General features: G+C 34.7%; 1 protein-coding gene across 3 annotated transcripts in view; it reads left to right on the top strand.

Annotated features, from left to right (window-relative positions):
- The first annotated feature begins 2,525 nt into the window (after positions 1-2,525).
- LOC112618307 (schwannomin-interacting protein 1) overlaps positions 2,526-20,838 on the top strand; it is a 614,431-nt gene continuing 596,118 nt past the window's right edge. For 2 of the 3 annotated variants that reach the window (XM_025375250.1, XM_025375247.1), the window contains exon 1: positions 2,538-3,174. In XM_025375250.1, coding sequence (XP_025231035.1) covers positions 3,112-3,174 — 63 coding nt within the window. In that variant the 5' untranslated portion in view covers positions 2,538-3,111. Of the gene's footprint in view, positions 3,175-20,838 lie in introns of all 3 variants that reach the window. The other variant, XM_025375246.1, reaches the window with a different exon arrangement.

Here is a 20,838-nt window from a genome sequence, read left to right as displayed (position 1 = left end):
TTGGGAAACATTATCCTAGAGTTACTAGGTGTTAAAGAAAAATTCCAATAGCTCGAATTTTCCTCTAAGTGGCTCAATAATTCAATTAATGAGTTGAACAATGTATTTCATAAAACTTCCAATGAAAGTTTTACAAACAACATGTCCTTTTTGTAGGTCTGTATCTATACAGCTGTATTATGCAAATGAAAATTTTATTAAGTTAGTTCACAGATAAAACTTGTTGCATTAACTGGCTCATAGGGTTTATATAAAAAACAAATCTAGTCAACAAAACAATAGTACTAGAAGATGGAGTTTTAGAAAGTCAATAAATAACTCAATGTCCCTTCTTGATTTAGAAACTTATTTTCAGAAATAAGAGATTTAGGCAGAGGGAGATCAAAATCTCAACTTTATTCCTGTCAAAGCTGGATTTGAGGGTGTAACTCTGACTGTGGCAACATTTGACCTCTTACTGTTGAACTTTGGAATGAGAGAAACTTACCAGTCTCACCTACAGGGCAAGCCAGAGTGAATCCTTTGCAGAGAGCTGGATCTCACACAGAGACGGAGGGAGGGTGATCCTGAGCTGTAGAAGCCCAGTTCCTTTGCCTAATCCTCCAATCAGTGTAACTCCTTCCACCTTTGTAGAGAGGAGAAAAGGATGGAAATCAGAGGCTGGGAGTCTTTAGAAAAATGCTTTCTTATAGAAACCTGAGAAAATGAGAAGGGGGTGCCCAACACTGGATACTTCAGGGAGCAAAAATTGGGCTTTTTTTTTTTAATAATTTTAAGAATCACAAATATTTTTTATTCAGTTTGATTTTTATATGATTTTATATATTATAATATATTAATTAGTGTTTTCCAAATAATTACTTTGGAACATTTTTTTTTTTTTTAAATGCAGATTCCAGAACCACAACAGATCTATCATGTCAGAATATCTGAGAAGCAGTCTGGGACTTTTATTTTTTTTTTATTTATTTTTTTTTTTTTGAGACAAAGTCTCACTCTGTTGCCCAGGCTGATGGTGTGATCTCAGCTCACTGCAACCTCCGCCTCCCGGGTTCAAGCGATTCTTCTGCCTCAACCTCCTGAGAAGCTGGGATTACAGGCACTCACCATCACGCCTGGCTAATTTTTGTATTTTTAGTAGAGACGGGGTTTCACCATGTTGGCCAGGCTGGTCTTGAACTCCTGACCTTGTGATCCACCTGCCTTGACCTTCCAAAGTGCTGGGATTACAGGGACTTTTAATTTTTAAAAATGCCCCAGATAATCTTCATCGTTATTAAAGTGTAGAAAACACTAAGCTGTAGAAATTGAACAAAATTATCTAATTTATTTAGGAAACCTAAGTGGATCAGAACATTTAGGTGATCCATTTTTTTCTCAATTTTTATTTGGATATTTTAGCATTGTATAGATATGCTGTGAGAAGCTGGTGAGGCAATATTTTCCTGATGAGATGCCAGAACAATCACCATTGCTTTAATAGAATTCGTTCAGTGGCACTGGTTGTGTGGAAAATTGTTTTCTCCTCAGATTTATGGTTCTTTCTCAAAAATATGACAGAATACTATGCTCTTCAAGGAAAGCTGCTTTTGTTTGATCTATTTGGCCTTAAGGGAGGAATACATTTAATAAGCACTGATTAGATTAATTTCAAGTTATTCTTCACTTGGGCTATAAGAATTATTTAGTTGGCATGAAAGGGGATTAGATAATTTATTAACTGGCAGAAATGACAATTATGACTGAAAACTGTAAATTATGGCATGTGACTAAATAGAAAGAGAAAAATGTGTTGCAAAGAATGGTCATGGACTTTGCTCATTTAAACATTCTTTAAAAGAATATGTGTACTATCAATTACCAGTTAGGTGTACAGATTAGTAACAATAGAGCTAATATTCTATTTTTACTTTATTCAGAGCTGAAAAACATCTAAAAATAGTGAGTTAAAGAAAGTTTTTCTTTAATCAACACTTGAAAATATACTCCAATCATTTCAGAGATAGTAAGATGTTTTTCTGTTTATGTAGCTTTTACATTTTATTACATAAACTGTTGTTAGAAGTTGAAGATGGTTGCCTTAATTTTTATTTTGCAATCTTTATGGATTGAATTAAAAATAATTTTTGGACATGCTAAATATTCTGAGAGGTGTTTTAGAAGTAGATTCTGTATCCTTAGAGACCCTCTAGTTCCCACAGCAGCTTCTCCAGGGAAAAGCCCTTCTTCACTATATTCACCACAAATTAGTTGCAGTTATTCATTTTTTAAAGCAGCACTAGAAGCTGATCTTAGCTTAAAGGGAGACTCATCTCACATATGAGCAGCAAATTTATTTTCTCTTCATGGCACTGTATTGATAGGGTTAAGTATTTTCATAGAAGACTATGCTATCTAATGCAAGTAGATTTTCAAGAAAATCACTATGCTAAATACTTCAGTAAAAGGACTTTATCTACATATAGCAGCAACTGTGACCTGCTTTAGAGATGACATCATTGGGTGTCATGTGGCTCCTTATATGTTTCAGCCTCAGAAAGAGATAATCTGTGAAAGCCACAGAGCCTGATTTCTGCTGTGATAATCTTCAGCAGACCGAGGCTGGGGCTAGAACGAGGCAGACCTGTTTATATGGTGTGTGCAGTGCCTTGTGGAATTCTTAACTCTATTTTATTGTATTATATTTAATCAAAAAGTAGATCAGATGATAGCATGAAGTGAATTGGCTGCTTTGGACTAATGAGATCTTCTTTTCTGCATTAAGATCAAGAACTTTTCTGGAATCCTCTGTTCTCCGAGTAGCCTTGTCTTCTCTGTGTGTTTTATCAATCTGAAGAACACTGGCAAAAATCAGCAAACTTCATCTCCCAAAAAGCTCTCGCTCTTTTTTACCAGTACTTGAAGATTTCTGCTCCAAAATCTACTTTGAGCTGCTTGAGCATGGTGGTTGATAACTGAAAGGCAAAAGCATCACCTATTTAGTGTGTGTTATAGAAATTTTTTAGACAACTTTACTAGCTAACCCAGGTGACCCTTTACGGATTTCTTTCAAAGCCAATTTGAATAAACAACTCTTCCCTCTCAAATGGGCAAGAGTAACTCTTCAGCACCATGGAGAGGTCCGCGCAGCGTGCTACAACGTGGGACTGTGACCAGGGCAAGCACTCTGACAGTGTAAGTTTTACAAATGTCTGCCATCTATTTTAGGTGTATCATATTTTTACATATGAAGAGAGAAAACTTCAAAGTCGAACTGAGTCAGGTTAAATTTAAGCTATAAAAGCTGATGGCCTTCATTTTTAAATTCAGAATTAAGCATTTAAAATATATCAGAGTATTCATTTGAAAAAAATACTTTCTCATTGCATAATTAGTATGTGGATATTTGATGCTTTGAATTTTGTGAATCTATGTTTGGGTGTTCTTTTTTTTAGTACACCAAAACTAATTGCATTGCAGTGGACAAAACAATGGCTTTAGAAATAGCATTTTAATATACACATATAAATAGTTCCAAATGTACAATCTGTTGCCCTTTGTATGCACAAGCCTCCTTTGGAAAGTAGTTCCTGATTTGTACAGTTTGGGAAGGTCAGTGTTAAACTTTTTCACTTTAGATTATACTTTCAGTTACCAAAAGAACGAATATCTAGGTATTCTAATGTCAGTACATGGGAGATATTTGATGACTTAAACATTTCAAATTTATTGGCATGAAATGTATACAGTGGCAGTTTATTATAAGTAGAAATAATAAGTAAATTTATAAAATTATATATGGGCCATTGAAATAGTACTTTTAGCATTATTGAAAATAATTAGTTTCAAAATGTTCAATTTAAATGTTCAAACCAGAAATAAAAAAATATGGTTTCTTCAAAAACATCTTTTAACTCCATCTTTAAGACTATCAAAGGTGTAGTTCTATGATGTTATGATATGACACAACCAACAAAGAAATAATACTTTGAGTTACTACCCAGAATGACCCCAACAGATATTTTGATTAACTATTGAATTTTTTTTCTAAGAGAACATATTGTCATTAAAAAGTAACTTTAATAAATCATGAGTCTTTTCTCAGACCACTTAAATGCGGTTTGGAACATTTATTTATGCAGAATCATTTATTTTAAAACCTAATAAACATATATATTTATATTATTGTATTATAAAATGTATTTCCCTTAGTAGTTTTCTTCATTTTTAAAAACCAGTGGTAAATGCAATTTACTCAGTTCTATCTCTAATTCAAATGTAATGGATTATTTCTGTTATGGATAATTTCCAAGTGAATTACTGTTGCTTCTTAACTCTTCGGTAATTTGGTATTTGATTTTGGGATAAATGGTACTTATATTTTGACAATGTATGAAGTTCAGAATTTTAGAGGATGTAACAATTTTATGTAAAGGAGACCTTGGTATACATTTTTGTCATCTTTCCTCAATAGATCCACTGATAATTTCTGTAATTGATGTCAGTATTTAAAAGGCCTTAGTTTTTGAAAAGAATGAAAGGTAGATTTATGATTTCAGTTTTTTTAAGTTTCATTTCCCCGAATTTTATTATTCTGCTTTCGTTAATAGGTAGGTAGGACTTTTCACACACCATTGCATGTACCTCTGTGATTTTAAACTTAAATTGTTCCCTTACGGTAAACTGTATCCATTTCCAGACCCTGATGAACTTTGGACAAATTATTCTGGTTTATTAAATTGTACATTCTAATCCAGAAGAATCCAAGACTCATGTCATAAAATGCATCTGCTTGCTCTGAAATGGTGTCAGGAGGAGATGTACCTGATTCAGAAATTTATTTGATCTTTGTCTCTGTCTCTCTGAAGGATGTGATTCATTTATGATATTGTCAGAAGTGTAACATTTTATATTTGCTGCTTTTTTGCAAACATTTTAGTGATATATTTATAACTACAGTTATCCAGCACACACACTTTTCTGTAGTTGAGATATCATTGCCTATGTATTTATTTAACCAGAAATTGTTGCTGTATGACAAACTACAAGCACATGTTTGCTTCTGTTTTGATAGCCTTTCAATCATTATTGAAACAGTCACCTGAATAGTAGAAAAATGTTCAGAGCTAAACTATTAGATATTCACATTTCTTTTTCTTTCTTACTTTCCTTTTAAATAACATTCTGGTGGTAGCAGATGTATGTGAACAATCTTAAATTTAGTTGAGTGACATTTTGCTTTTCTTGCCAATGTAAAAATATGCTCCCAGATCTCTTTACTGTGGTCCACCCACCCTTGCAACGGATTTATAACCTTTGGCTACAAAGAATGTAGGGGCATATTTATTTATGAAAGCCACCCTAGTTAGGATGCTTTACAGGGTGGCTGAATATAGAGGCAGTTAATTGGCAGGTGTGGTTTTTACTGCTGATTTTAACCCTTTTTGGCACTAAGAAAGATTAGTTGATCTCGGAAATAGTTCTTACATCCAAGGTATTCAGACTCATCTCTGTTGCATCAGTCTCCATCACATATTCCTGTAGAAGCAGCTCCTCTAGCTACGGTCCCAATAGGAGCAGTTCCAGTAGGGAAGAGCCTGAAACTCTTTGTTGCAAGAAGATCCTAAATGGTAGCTTCTTAGAGGGACATAGGGATCCTTGGGGTTATTTCAGTGAGCAGGATGCTGATTGATTCCAAATGGGTTCTAGGCTTGTTTTAGTATGGTTCTAACACTCTAAGGGGCTCAGTGGACATTAGAGGCTCAAGAGAGGTACCCTAGCATCCCAGAGAATCATTATAGAATCATGATTCAGCATAAAACTTTCTATCAAGTGATTTTTGTCCTCAGTTACTACGTTTTACTGTTGTTCCTTTCTCTCTCCCAATTTTATTTGCAAGGCACGTTCCTACTTTATATTACTTGATGGATCTAACTAGATATGACCTGACTGATTTGAGATTTACATTAAATATTACAAGAAATGATGGAATAATCTTACATTTTCCAGAGAACTGAAAAGAGCTTAGGGACTTTTCATGGAAGATATACACATAGCTGAAAGTCCGAGAATATTATGCAAATAGAAATGTCTGGATATGATGCTTTTCTCACTTTAACTAATCTTTCAAATTCCAGTCCCTCTGGATTTTACTCTCCCCCATAAGTAAACTTAAGTTGGAGCATGTAAAGAACAAGTACACATCCAGGCAGCCAGTCCTAGGGTGAAGTCAGGCCACTTCCATCTTGCCTAATTTGTCCTGTAATTCTGACTCTCTTCTTGGATTTTTGACACCATCTCATCTACACTTTTGGAGTTGACATGCTACATCACACAGTCCCTGACTCCATTAATAAGACCCATCTCGATGCAATACACATTTTGAATCCAACATTCTGGATTGACCTAAGTAGCATGCTTCTCTAGAATGCTGTTTTAGTGCTCGATCTCTGACTCCTGTGCACAACAATGGCAGGAAATAAGACCCCACTTCTCCACCTTAGGTTTCATTTTGTGTGCTTTGAAACTGATGGAACTGTACTGTGTAGAATACAATGTTGGTATAGAAAGCATGTACATTGACTGCCCATGACATAGTAAATATCTATTTTTAAAAGCAGTCAAAGACAGACTCAGCCTAATGATGTGACAGTAGATATGAAAGAATATAAAGCTTCAGTGCCTTAGAGCAATTCTTACTCTAATTTTCTTATGTTTAATTTTCATTGAGATTCCTAGAAATATAAATACAAGCATTATATCTGGACTTTTGAAGATTTTTTTCTGATGTCTTGGTGGAGAAGATAAAGACTTGTGAATGGAATGATAATTTGGAGATAGCAACCAATTTACTGACCCCTGGGCAAGGGAATTTCTGTCAGAATATGTGACTTGTAAGGGACCTCAACATTGACCAATCAGTGGAAGATTTATGGAGAAATTTTAAAAAAATAATTACAGGCTGGTGCAGTGGCTCATGACTGTAATCCCAGCACTTTGGGAGGCCGAGGTGGGCGGATCACCTGAGGTCAGAAGTTTGAGACCGGCCTGGCCAAAGTGATGAAACCCTGTCCCTACTAAAAATACAAAAATTAGCCAGGTGCCTGTAATCCCAGCTACAGACTGAGGCAGGCGAATCACTTGAACCCACTAGGTGGAGGTTGCAATAAGCCGAGATCATGCCATTGCACTCTAGCCTGGACGATAAGAGTGAAACTCCGCCTCAAAAGAAAAAAAAAACAAAAACAAAAAAAGGATGGAGCTGTTTTTCAATGGTATAGGAATAAAGCATTGAGCTTCTCATCACCAGAAATATGAGTCACACTGGGTGACCCACATAAAGGATGCTATAGAAGGGGACTCCCTAATGGTGTGTGTGCATATGTAGCAGAAGGTCTACGTGATCTCTAAGGTCTTTTCCAACTTAGACATGGATAAGAGTAATCAGTGCAGTGTTGTCTCATTTAAAAAATAAAACAATAATTTCTTCATTCAACAAATATGTATTGGGTACATACCCTTGTGATTAAAAGAACTGAGATGATTAATCCTCCCTGCGCTCCTTGAGAAACCACCCACTTGAAAAGGAGTAAGAAAGGGGAAAACTGGGAAATAAAACCCCAGGTGGGTTTTATTTTAAACCTCAGGAGTTGGAAAAATCCCAGGAGGGAGAGTAAGATGCATCACTTGGATCTATTTGAAAAGGGAAAACTAGGTTAAAGGAGAAAAAAGCAGAACTGGAGTTATAATTTATCTTTTCATTATCCCTAGCATAGAGATACTACAATGCATAAAAAAGAAATGAAAAATTTAGAATTTATTGATCCCTAATCAATTCTAGGATTCTATTTAGGACTGTCAAATCTCTAATGAGCTTTTTTGCTCTTTTGCCTGTATCCTTTCAACCTGTGTAGCTATAGCTGCATCATATACCTTTAAAGATTCTGTTCCAATTGTCGTCTGTTCTTTTATAAATTGGGAGAAATCCTGAAGCTGTAGACCATCAAATCAAGGGGTCAACATCAAGTCAGCATAGCTACTGGCCCTGCTCTGAACTTGAATCTTTGCTTGATTAATTTATCATACATGGTGAATCTAGGCTATGCTGTAACAAAGGGATCCCCCAAAGTATAATAGCTCCCAAACAGCAGTTTTTATTTCCTGATTAGGCATCAGTAGCGAAAGGCAAAGCAATACAGTGGGGTGAGCCTTCTTCATATAGTCATTCAGAGAACCCAGGATGGTGGGAGCTATGCCATCTTCAACACGTGGCTTTCAAGACCACCCTCCAGTTGTCTCCCTTCTAGCAAAATAGAAAGAAAAAAGGGCACATGTGGGAGGTTCTAGTGGGCCCATTCTGAAAGAGGCACACCTCACTCAACTCACATTCTTTTGACTGAACCCAGTCACATGCTGATATGGTTGGGCTGTGTCCCCACCCAAATCTCACCTTGAATTGCAGCTCCTATAATCCCCACGTGTCATGAGAAGGACCCAATGGGGGGTAATTGAATCATAGGAGCAGGTTTTTCCTGTGCTGTTCTCATGATAGTGAACAAATCTCATAAGATCTGATGGTTTTATAAAGGGCAATTTCCCTGCACACATGCTCTTGCCTGCCACCATGTAAGACGTGCCTTTGCTCCTCCTTCACCTTCTGTTATGATCATGAGGCCTCCCCAGCCAGGTGAAACTGTTATTTCATTAAACCTCTTTTTCTTTATAAATTGCCCAGTCTCAGATACTTCTTCATAGCAGTATGAAAATGGACTAATACACATGCCATACCTAACTGCAGGGGAGACTGGGAAATATCCTACAGGTTACATAGAAATAAGAAAATAAAATAGATTTTAGAGCACTTAGTACTTTCTGCCATACCTGGACTTCTGTTCTACTATGGGAAGACTTCTTTCTCCAAACCCACAGTTCCTGTTGCTATAAACCTGGTATAGCCTGCTAGGTATGCTTGATGTTAATTTTACTGCGGCCTCGACCATTGCTAATTTCAGTCTTCCAGGTTGCAAACTTGACCCTAGGTAATTTAAGCTGAAAAATAATTTATTAGAAACACAACAGATAGCTCACTAAATTGACAGGAAGGCTAGAGAATCAGGCTCAGAAAAAGAAGAAACCCATGGAAAGGCACACACAAGAGACAACATTATTGGAATGCTGTTGGCCTCACAGTACATTGGATGCAATGGCTACACAGTTCAAAAATACCCCTCACTTTTCTGAGACACTTCTTCCAGATTCAAAGTCCTGAACTGGGCCATGCCATTGACTGGTTTAGATTATGCATTCAGGCCTGATTGCTAGAATTCAGGGAAGGGAATTACTTCTATAATGGAGGATAGAGTCCTGTTCCTTACTGTAATATGCAAAGCAGTGTATTCTGTAATTATGAGAGGGTCTCAGATAAACTAAAAAAAGCCAAAATCCAGTGTCCCTGATGTTGTAAGCTGCCCCTGATGTCACATTAGATCTACTGATGACCATGGTGATTCTTGTTGATCCCAGTTGGCCACACGCTTAGCCTGTGCTTTATTGCTATGCTTAGACTATGCCTTGTTGCCCCTCCTGGAATATGTGTTTTCACCACTTTCACCAGTTTATTGCCGTAGCCTGCCTGGTAACCTCTATGAATCTTTCTTTGGCCCTTTTTGATGTTAGCTGAGCTTTTCAAGTCCTTTCCTACAACACTTGGCCTTGTTTGGAGAATTTAATTTAGACCTGGGACCTACATGGTAAGTCTGCAGGGCCATCACTCAGATATTTGACTCATCTCCTGGGGGGTTTTCTCATCTGTAAAATGAATAAGTCGGCTCAGTTCCCATTAGTCTCAAAGGGACACCAAAGCTTAACAAGATCGTGCTTCGAGATATTTGGAACACAGGGTGGCATTATCACATTATTATTTTCACAAGCTGTTAACCTGAAGGGGGAAAATAAAGAGTGGAAATTTAATGCCAGAGAGGTTTTGGCACTTTGTCAACTCAGCATTAGCTTTGAGGGCTTTTGGAATTTTGCCTGAAATTTTCAACACAACACGGCTAAAAGCTGTGTTTTTGTAGGCTCGTGATATTCCTGTCCCCAGGGATGGCATTAAGCACTTGCGAAGGATGAACTGTGCCAGGCCTATCTTCCAGTGTCCCACAAACAAAAAAGCAATGCACACTCTAAATTGCTGTGTGAACCCACATTTTCCACTTGGAACAGCACCTCTGACTTGTGCCAGTAGAAAAGGGATGATGGGAAGGGAGTAATCCACAATTGCATGTGTTAAATACATTCCCTATGTGACACGTGGGGCAATCATGGCTGGGAGGCTTCTGTTTGGGTGCTCGGATGGACCCTACTGAAGATGATGGGACCTTTGTAGGTCTTTCACAATCTCCCACATCAGTCTTTTTTGAAAGAGAGCTATTGGTTATGCAAAAGTCATCTTTGCCAACTAAACCAAAGACTGGGCTAATTAGAAGCTAGGAAAGAGAAATACATCCTCTTGGAACTTCATTTTGGGATTTTGGAAGGAAGAGAAAGGCGGGAAAACCTGCTAGAATCTGGGGAAACATTTATTCATTCCCTGTAATTGATGTTTAAGCTATGTGATCATAATTACCCTGAAAGATTCTAAATGGTTTACTTTATTTGGACAAGAATTATTTTCAAATACATAGGATTCCACATATGTGCCTAAAACACATATGCACATATATTTTAAAAATAATATGCTTCATATATTAAAAGATGATAAATTTTCAGTGTCAAGAGCTGAAAAGTATAGTTTTGAATGAATGTGCTTATACTTCTTAACGTATATACATTTTATATTTTCATGAAGACCAACAAATCTGTGCTTTGTCAGTGGAAGAAGGGAGCTATTTATATTTTAGAGCAAAGTACAATGATCACTAATTTATCAAAAACTGATAGGAAATGAGGCTTCTGTATAAATGAAATCTATCAATAATGGACAGTTACTTTTTTTTCAGTAGAAACATTTTGAATGACATTGTTTCTAAACTACATTGTAATATTCTCTGTCTCATTTTATAGCAATGCTTATTCATTTATCATTGTAATATATATCTATGTTCGTTTTAGAAAATATGAAATGTTAGAAAATATATCTCACCATTAATTGAGCAAAGACCACTATTAACATTTCAGTGAATTTCCTTGGAGTTTCCTCAATGTGTATACACTAGATATGAATATGAATATATATAAATATACCTCTTAAACATATTTGCAACATTTTTAACTGTGCTTTTAAAAACTCAACATTTTAATTTCTCTGTCATTAAAATTTCCCAAAGTTTTATAGTACACTGTGAATGAGTAAGATTAAATCACATAGACATATAACTTATTGAATTATGCCACTATTGTTATCAATGTCAACATTGAGGGTGTTTATATATTTTCACATTTTTGTTTCCTTACAAGAGATTACTATAAGTATAAAAATTTATATAAAAATTTTAAGGATATTGATATATATTCTTACATTCCTAAAACTGTTGTGATAGTTCTGTTAATTTAATAGATTGAAAGTGGTCTGTGTTTAAAACCTGAATTTATTTTTAATTGTTGAGGTTTAACATTTTCACATTTTGTGGCCATGTTGACTTATTCTGTGAATTGTCTATTGTTTCACTGAGATTTTATGTGTTAAATATTATGTATACATTATTTTTTCCATTCATATATGTGGGATATATTTTCCTAGATTGCATATTTCAATCTTTAGAATTTTAGATATATTTTTGGAAACAAAACCGAGTATCCCATTCACCTATATATTTTTGTGTTTTTTGAAAACTGGTTTCAACTTTATCATTTGTCTTAAGTTCATTGAAATTTTGGTGTATGGCATAGTGAGAAATAATAGTCTTACTTTATTCCAAGTAGTTAACCCTTTACTTGAGCACCATTTACTGAGTCCTTTGCTCTCTGCTACAAACTAGTAGAGAACACCATACTGAGTACTAGTACTAGTACTAGTACTGAACACCACTACCAGTTTGTAAGAGAGAACAAAGGACTCAGTAAATGGTGCTCAGGAATCTTTACCATATGTTAAAAATAAATCCATTAGAATCTCTTTCTGAACTACCTTCCTGGTTTCACATGTCTATTCTAGTACCTGTATTCTACTGTCTTAAATATTACATTTATATGATGAATTTTAATATTTAGTAGAGAATTCTCCACTTCATATTTTTTCATTGGTCAGACTCATTCCAGATAAACTTTACAATTGTATACTTATGAAATCATTTAGAGACTTTAATAACAATTGCATCAAATCTGTAAACTAATATAAGAACTGATACCTTTGCAAATTTGTTCTTACCATCTAGGAACACTGTGTAGATAAATAAATATTGACATAAATACGCATAAGAACATGAGTAGATATAGATATCAGGAAAGATTTGAAATTTCATTTTATATGTTTTATGTTTTTTATTTTTTTGGGGATGGAGTCTTACTCTGTTGCTCAGGCTATAGTGCAGTGGTATGATCTCAGCTCACTGCAACCTCTGCTTCCTGGGTTCAAGTGATTCTCCTGCCTCAGCTTCCTGAGTAGCTGGGATTACAGGCCCATGCCACCATGCCCGGCTAATTTTTGTATTTTCAGTAGAGATGAGGTTTCACCATGTTGGCCAGGATGGTCTCGAACTCCTGACCTCAGGTGATCTGCCGCCCTCCTTGGCCTCCCAAAGTGCTGGGATTACAGGCATGAACCACCATGCCCGGCATAGTTTTTTCACTTTACTTACTATGATTATTCCTATACAAATGGATTATGGATTTTTTTTTTTTTTTTTTTTTTTGAGATGGAGTTTTGCTCTTGTTGCCCAGGCTGGAGTGCAGTGGTGCAGTCTCGGCATGAGTCACCGTGCCCGGCTATTTCTTTCCTTTTATTCCACCTCTAACTGCTCTAACTGGTTATTACTAGAATATAGGAAGCAGTACCTTTTGGCGTATTGATTTCTATCTTTTCAACTTATTAAAATCTCTTAATAGCACTTCAGAATTTTTTTAGTTGATTCTTTCGAGGTTGTTAACCATGTAATTTTCTCAACTGCAAATAGTACTAAATTGCCTCTTCCTTTCCAAAAGTCTTATTGTATTGATTAGAAAATTCAACCTAAGCAACATAGGTTGTCTTATTATCCATAGCTGATGCAATGAGTTATGGTCTGTTCTTGCATTGTGGTATTGCTGTTTGGTTTTAACGAGTAGTTCTTTATATGTTGCTTTTAATTTCTATTTTATGGTATGTTATTTAAGTTTTTACATCTCTGCTTATAAAATGAAATTCACCTGTAGTTTGTATTTCTCTCAAATTTGAATCAGTGCTATGCAAGCTTCATAAAATGAAAAGCTTCCTAGATTTTCCTTTGGTCTCTAATTTTATATAGCATAGTAATTACATGTTCCTTGAAAGTTTGAAAAAAATTCTTAATAAAACCGTTCAGCCACAATGTCTTTTCTTATACATATTTTAAAATAACATTTTCATTTCTTCCATGGTTGTTAGATATCCAGGTTTTCTACAATATCATAAGTAAATTCTGGTACTTACTTTCCAAGATATATCAGTGAATATCTTGAGATTAACTATCATATTTTGTTTAAAATTTTTCTCTGCCTACTCCTTTATTACTTTTAATATTTATAATTTTGTTAACTGAAATTTTGTAACAATCAGCTATTGTGTTAATCAATTCTGTATTTTCTAATTAATATATTTTGGTATTTTAATGTAATATTTACTTTGCCTGTTAACTTTAGGTGTTTTGTTTTGTTTTGTTTTGTTGAGATGGAGTCTCACTTTGTTGCTCAGAATGGAGTGCAGTGGTGCGATCTCAGCTCACTGCAACCTCTGCTTCCTGGGTTAAAGCGATTCTCCTACCTCAGCCTTCTAGGTAGCTGGGATTACAAGTGTACGCCACCACACTCAGATAATTTTTGTGTTTTTTGTTTTTCTCTTTAGTAGAGATGGGTTTTCATCATGTTGGCCAGGCTAGTCTCGAACTTGTGACCTCAGATGATCTGCTTGCCTCAGCCTCCCAAAGTGTTGGGATTATAGGCTTGAGCCACCACGCCTGGCCAACTTTAGGTGTATTTTTATTGTTCCATTTATTTTTTCTTCAGTTTAATGCATAATTTATTTGTTTTGATGAATTAATATTTTAATAACAAAGTTAGGTTTTTGAATTTGTTCTAATTCAATTGTGTTATCAATCTAATAAGCAGTATCCGCATTTTCTTTATATTGTAAATATTTTATAATTACATATTTTTTCCTATGACTCAACTATTATAAAAGCATTTAAAATTTTTATTTAGTGACAATTCTAAAAATGTGAAATAGACAATAATTTCTTATTTTGTTAGATTGAAGCCATCAAAGATGGCCTTTACAATTTTTATTTTGGGGTATTTGCATAGGGATTGTTTTTTAGTTTCATATACAAATATAATCAATCCTACATTCCACTGATCCTTGAAAAGAGTTTCTGATCTTTCTTTTTAAGGTACAAAGAGTTCCTATGTTAATTAATTAGTCAAATATTCACATTCTTTATCCCTACTTTATTTTTTGTTTTCCTGGTAGATAGTAGTGATTCCCTGATAGATAACAGATAGATAGATATCTATTCCCTGATAGATAACAGATAACTGATAGATAACAGTTACAAAACTTATTCTCAACATTTCTGAGTTATTTTAACTGATCATTTCATAAGCAGTATGTAGCTGAATTTTGTTTTAAACATAAACACAAGTTGTTTTCACTAATCAAGAGCTCATTTTAATAACATACTAACAAACTATTATTAAGTTTGATCTTCTCTTGTTTTCTGTTTTGTGTTTCTCATATTTCATTGCTGTTTTTTTCTCTTATCAATTATATTTTATTTATCGTCTCAAATTGGAATATAAACATTCAATTTTTACTCTGTTGGTAGTTAAGTACAGATGTGTAATAGTAATGTGTGTATCTGGTTTTAATAATAAAAACTAAAATTTCATGTTAATTTATCCTTCTGCAATATTTTGAGTGAATGTTCACTCATTCAATAAACATTTGTTGAGGACCTACTCCTTGCTGGGCATTGACCTAGCATTGGGAATACAATAGAAACCAGGATAGATGTATTTCCTATTCTCTTTGATTTATCCCCTATCTCATTATTCTCCTTTTCACTTCTCAGTTTGTTGTTTCTATATCTCTTTTATTTATATTTAATACTTGTCTTTCAAGAACTATTTTTTGATATATACATTGTTTTGTGATCTTTTAAGAACAATTACTTAGATTTAGTGTATATTTTATTCATTGCGTTTATTCATGCATTTTTTACTTTTAAGTTCAGGGGTAAATGTGCAGGTTTGTTGTAATATAGGTAAATTGCATGTCATGGGGGTTTGGTATATAAACTATTTTGCCACCCAGGTAATAAGCACAGTACTTGATAAGTTAGTTTCTTGATGCTCATCCTCCTTCCTTCCTCCAGTTTCAAGTAGGCCCTGGTGTCTGTTGTTCCTTTCTTTGTGTCTGTGTGTTCTCATCATTTAGCTCCCACTTATAAGTGAGAACATGTGGTATTTGGTTTTCTGTTCCTGTGTTACTTCACTTCAATAATGAAGTGAAGTAGATAGAGGATAGTAATAGAGGATAATGGCCTCTAGCTATATCCATGTTGCTGCAAAAGACATGATTTCATTCTTTTTTAGGACTGTTTAGAATTCCATGGTGTACATGTACCACATTTTCTTTATCCAGTCTACCATTGACAGGCATTTAGATTGACTCTATGTTTTTGCTGTTGTGAATAGTGCTGTGATTAACATACATGTGCATGTATCTTTATGGCAGAATGATTTGTATTCCTTTGGGTATATACCTAATAATAGGATTGTCGGGTAGAATGGTAATTCTGCTTAGAGTTCTTTGAGAAATGGCCAAACTGATTTCCATAATGGCTGAACTAATGTACATTTCTACCAGCAGTGTGTAAGTGTTCCCTTTTCTCTGCAACCTTACGAGCACCTGTTATTTTTTGACTTTTTAATAATGATCATTTAGACTGGTATGAGATGGTATCTTATTGTGGTTTTGATTTACATTGCTCTAATGATTAGTGATGCAACATTTTTTCATATGCTTGTTGACCACATATGTCTTCTTTTGAAAAGTGCCTGTTCATGTCCTTTGCCCACTTTTTAATGGGGTTCTTTTCTGCACGATCGTTTGTTTAAATTCTTTATAGATTCTGTATATTAGAATCAATCTTTGTTGGATGCATACTTTGCAGATATTTTCTCCCATTCTGTAGGTTGTCTGTTTACCCTGGTGATAGTTTCTTTTGCTGTGCCAAAGCTCTTTAGTTTAATTAGGTCTCATTTGTCAATTTTTCTTTTTGTTGCAATTGTTTTTGGCATCTTCATCATGAAATTTTTGCCAGGTCCTAGGTTCAGATGATATCTCCTAGGTTGTCTTCCCTTGTTTTAATAGTTTTAAGTTTTATACTTAAGTTTTTAATCCATTTTGAATTGATTCTTATATATAGTATAAGGATTTTTAACTGTTGTTTATACTATACTTTTTCTAGTCTTATATTTATTTTTATTTCAATTTCTGAGACAGACAAAAATACTTTATATACTTGCATATCAGATAATGTGTTTTTTGGGCACTTGTGCCTGAATTTTAGCTGGGCTGGGTATAAAATTGTTGACTCTTAACTGTTCATTGTAGTATTCTATAATTATTGCTTTATTATCTTTTAGTAATTTGTGTTGAAGAACATTTTAATAACAATATAGTTTTTATTTTTATATTATGATTGGAGAATAAACAACATTGTATTTTAAATGACTGTCTAGCACACGATGATTATAATAGCTAAAATTTGTACTACATTGCTATATGTTAAGTGTTCTTCTAAGTATCTTACATATGCTAACTCCTTTAAGTCCTTTTATCATCATAGCAATCCTATAAAATAGGAACTGTAATTTTTCTCATTTTACAGGTGAAGAATCTGGGTCACAGAGATGCTAAGTAACTGTTTCTGACTATTGGAGAGTAGCAAGTGAAGCTAAAATGCAGCCAGCTCAGCATGCTGGATCTTAACTTCCATGCTCTGATGCCTGTGCTATTAATAAACAAATGTTTTTCAAATTAAAATAGGAAAATAAATGAAAATATTAAATTGTTTTCTGTAGGGTTCAAAACAGAGCTTCACGTATGATATCAATTTCTTGATATTTTTCTTGATTTCTTTCAGAACATAATATACTTGCTTGATAAAAGTAGGGAAAAGATGAGAAAGAGAAGAAATGTATTGATGTACCAGAGGTGACATATGGTGTCTGACTTGATCTTCTCAATACCACTTTGAGATATACTACATGAAATAAAACTGTAAAATCATGTCATACAAGTTCAAGTCCAGTGTTATTCCCTCTGCACTGTGAGTCTGAAGGACAGTCTATGTGCAGGCTATAAAGAAGAAATCAAAGACAACCACACTCTCAGCTATACTCCTACACATGAATAAAGTTACTTTTAGCAATATAATTTTTTAAAAATAAATAACATATTTCTAATTGAAAATGATGCCTAGCTAGTATCCCCTCATGCAACTGCTTCTAATTCTCCATTAGCATACCTATGAGGCCACAGTAAAAAATGAAAATGAATATTACCACCGAAATCACAGATGACTGACAACCTTTTGCTAGGATCTTCGAGGCATGTGCACTGACAATAGAATCAATGAAGGTGCCTGTAATCCCAGCACTTTGGGAGACCAAGGCATGCAGATCATCTGGGGTTGGGAGTTCGAGACCAGCCTGACCAACATGGGGAAAACCCATCTTCACTAAAAATACAATATTAGCCGGGCATGGTGGCACTTGCCTGTAATCCCAGCTACTCAGGAAGGCGGAGGCAGGAGAATCACTTGAACCTCGGAGGTGGAGGTTGCATTGAGCCGAGATTGAGCCAGCCTGGGCAATAAGAGTGAAACTCGGTCTCAAAAAAAAAAAAAAAAAAAAAAAAAAGAAAGAAAAGGAAAGAAAGAATCAACAAAAGTGGACAACATTGAGAACACATGCTTTAGCTCATGAACAAAGCAACCTCAAAATCTAAACTGGCAAGGCAAATGGGAATGTTCTGATTGTGGTGAGGGTAGTCAGATTTTTTTTGCTCCCTCCCCATGCTCCACACACCACACCAGCTTTCTTTAGTCACATTAATAACTTTCTTCCCCTCCGTCTTCCCTATGTCAGTCAGTCAACACTGAGCTGATCAAGAGAAATACTGGAACTCATTCTTCTTTCCTTCCTTTCTTTACCACCATTCCATCTTTTCCATTTACATCTAATCAACCACCAAGTCTTGTTGAGTTTATCTTCAAGAATGTATCTTAAATATGTAACTTTACCTCATCACTATTGCCAACACCCTGGCCTAAGCCACCATCATCTCTCCCCTTCATCACTACCATAGCCTCCTACGCTGAGTTTCCTGCCTGCTCTAATCCAGTCTCCATAAAGCACCCAGTATGGACTTATTAAAACTTACACTGCATTAATATTACCTGCTTATTTCAGTAGCATCAAATTTCCCTTTATGTAAAATCCAAATTCCTTGCCGTATCCTAACTCCAAAGTCCTATGTGATCTGGTCATTGTCTCTTCATATTGCCTCAGCCACACCAGCCTATCAGTTCATTGAACACATAAAGCTCTTATTTATTTATTTATTTATTTATTTATTTATTTATTTATTATTTCTTGCCTTAGAGGTTTGCATATCGCAGTCCTTGTGTTTGGAATGTTTTCCTTCTTCTTCACCTGGCAACCTCTTCCTCATGATTTGAGTATTAAGTGGCAGCTCCTTGTAGAAGTTCTTCACAACTACCATTATTCTCTCAAAGTGCACCCTAGTGTTTTTCCTTTATCTGGTTTATCACGATTTATCATTCCTTAATTAAATTATTGTACTTGTTTATATTGTTTGTCTTTCCATTAAAACTCTATGAGGGCAAGAACAATACCTAGTTTCTGTGAATGCTCAGGGTCTGCCAAAGGATTGATACTCCATAAACATTTATTTAACAAATGAATCAGAGGATCCACCAGATGCTGCAGTCCTCAGGAAACAACAGGAGAGGAAATAGATGGTGGTGGCATATTTCAACGTGGTGGCACGTTTCAACATGCTTACACGGGAAGGGTAAGAGAGAGGGAAAATCTTGGGAACATTCACAAATAGCACTGTTGTCTTTTTTATACTCCACTAGAGTAGAATGCCAGAGGACCAGCGGGTAAGAAAAGATCCTGCTGCACCCAATGAAGCTATACTAAGCAATTGCCTCCTAACACCAAATATGGGGCATGAGGCTATGTTTGTCAAACAAACTTTTTATCTACAGACCTAAGAAGATGACATTGGTAATGGGGAACTAAGTAATTATTTAGAATAGCCTTTCCATTGAAGACAACTAAGAAAAGGTGGATAACACATAACACAATATTATATAGCTATAAAAAGGAGTGAAGAATATCTTAATTTACTCATACAAAGTGATCTTTGGGATGTATTATTGAAAGAACAAAAGAAAGAGTCAGAAAGGTATATACAGTATTCTACTTTTCGTGTAAGAATGGCAGGAAGGAGGTGGTAATAAGTGTCTGTACTTGCATGTTTTTGTTTGCCAAAAAAAGAAACAACAAAAGGAAAACTTAACAAACTAACAAAACTAACAGAAAATGTTTACCTATATGTGGACAGAGGAAGCATAGCAAAGTGGGCAGTGATGAAAATTAAACCTCTTTGAATATACCTGGTTTTAAAGTTTTGAACTTGGAACAAGGTAAATATATTCATAGAAGAAAACCAAATAAAAAACAAAATAAGGCCATCTCTAAAAACAAAAAAATAATGAAAACAAATTAATCTAGTTGTTTGTGCCATAACCACAAAAAGAAAAAAATTATTTCAGGTGACTTTGGGACATAATATTCTGTCTACTTGTAAAATATTTTAAAGAAAAACATTCTTTAAAAGAATATTATGTAAGGGAATACAGAACTACAAGGAAATCTTAAACTTTACTCAATAGTGATATTGGTATTACTACATTGTAATTATTTTACAGTGTTTTAATTTATAATTTACATAATGCAAGTAATTATCTTACTGTTGTGAGGAATTAAGATTTTTAGATATGAGAAAAGAAATTCAGTATAAAGCCAAAAAATTATGTAAAATTCTGCATTATTAAATATACAATAGAAATATAAGCATAAAATTTTATTTTTGTTTTAAAAATGTATATTCTTAGTTATTTTCCGTGAAAAAGCATAAAAGAAATAACACAACAGAAATGAGTGCACCTAGTTTGTGGTCTCCAAATACTATTCCAGTCTGTAAAAACCAGAATTACTTAGACGGGCGGCTGATTCCAGGTTTCAGACAAAAAATATACAAAATACACAAGGAAGATTCCACAGACCAATAGAGTTGTGTGAAAGTACACAGAGGCTTTTCTGGCCAAAGATGAGACTATTTGGGCATAAAAAGATAAGGAATGCAATTATTGGAAACAGAATATGTAAAAGCCTTTGTGTTTATAATAAAACTATAAAAAGAGAGAAATTATTGGACATGATGGTAATAAGTAGAGCAACACTAATTACTCTAAAAATATGTGATTAATATGAAAAAATTAAGCGTATATTAAGTTTCTCCAGCATGAACTATATTTTGGGCAACCAGATAAACCTAGCTAATAAGATAAATTTCTGCTTTACAAACTT

This window comes from Theropithecus gelada, chromosome 2 (genome assembly GCF_003255815.1).
Source record: "Theropithecus gelada isolate Dixy chromosome 2, Tgel_1.0, whole genome shotgun sequence".
NCBI lineage: Eukaryota > Metazoa > Chordata > Mammalia > Primates > Cercopithecidae > Theropithecus > Theropithecus gelada.
The sequence above is the reverse complement of the archived record's forward strand: the minus strand, read 5'-3'. Positions and strand labels throughout refer to the sequence as shown.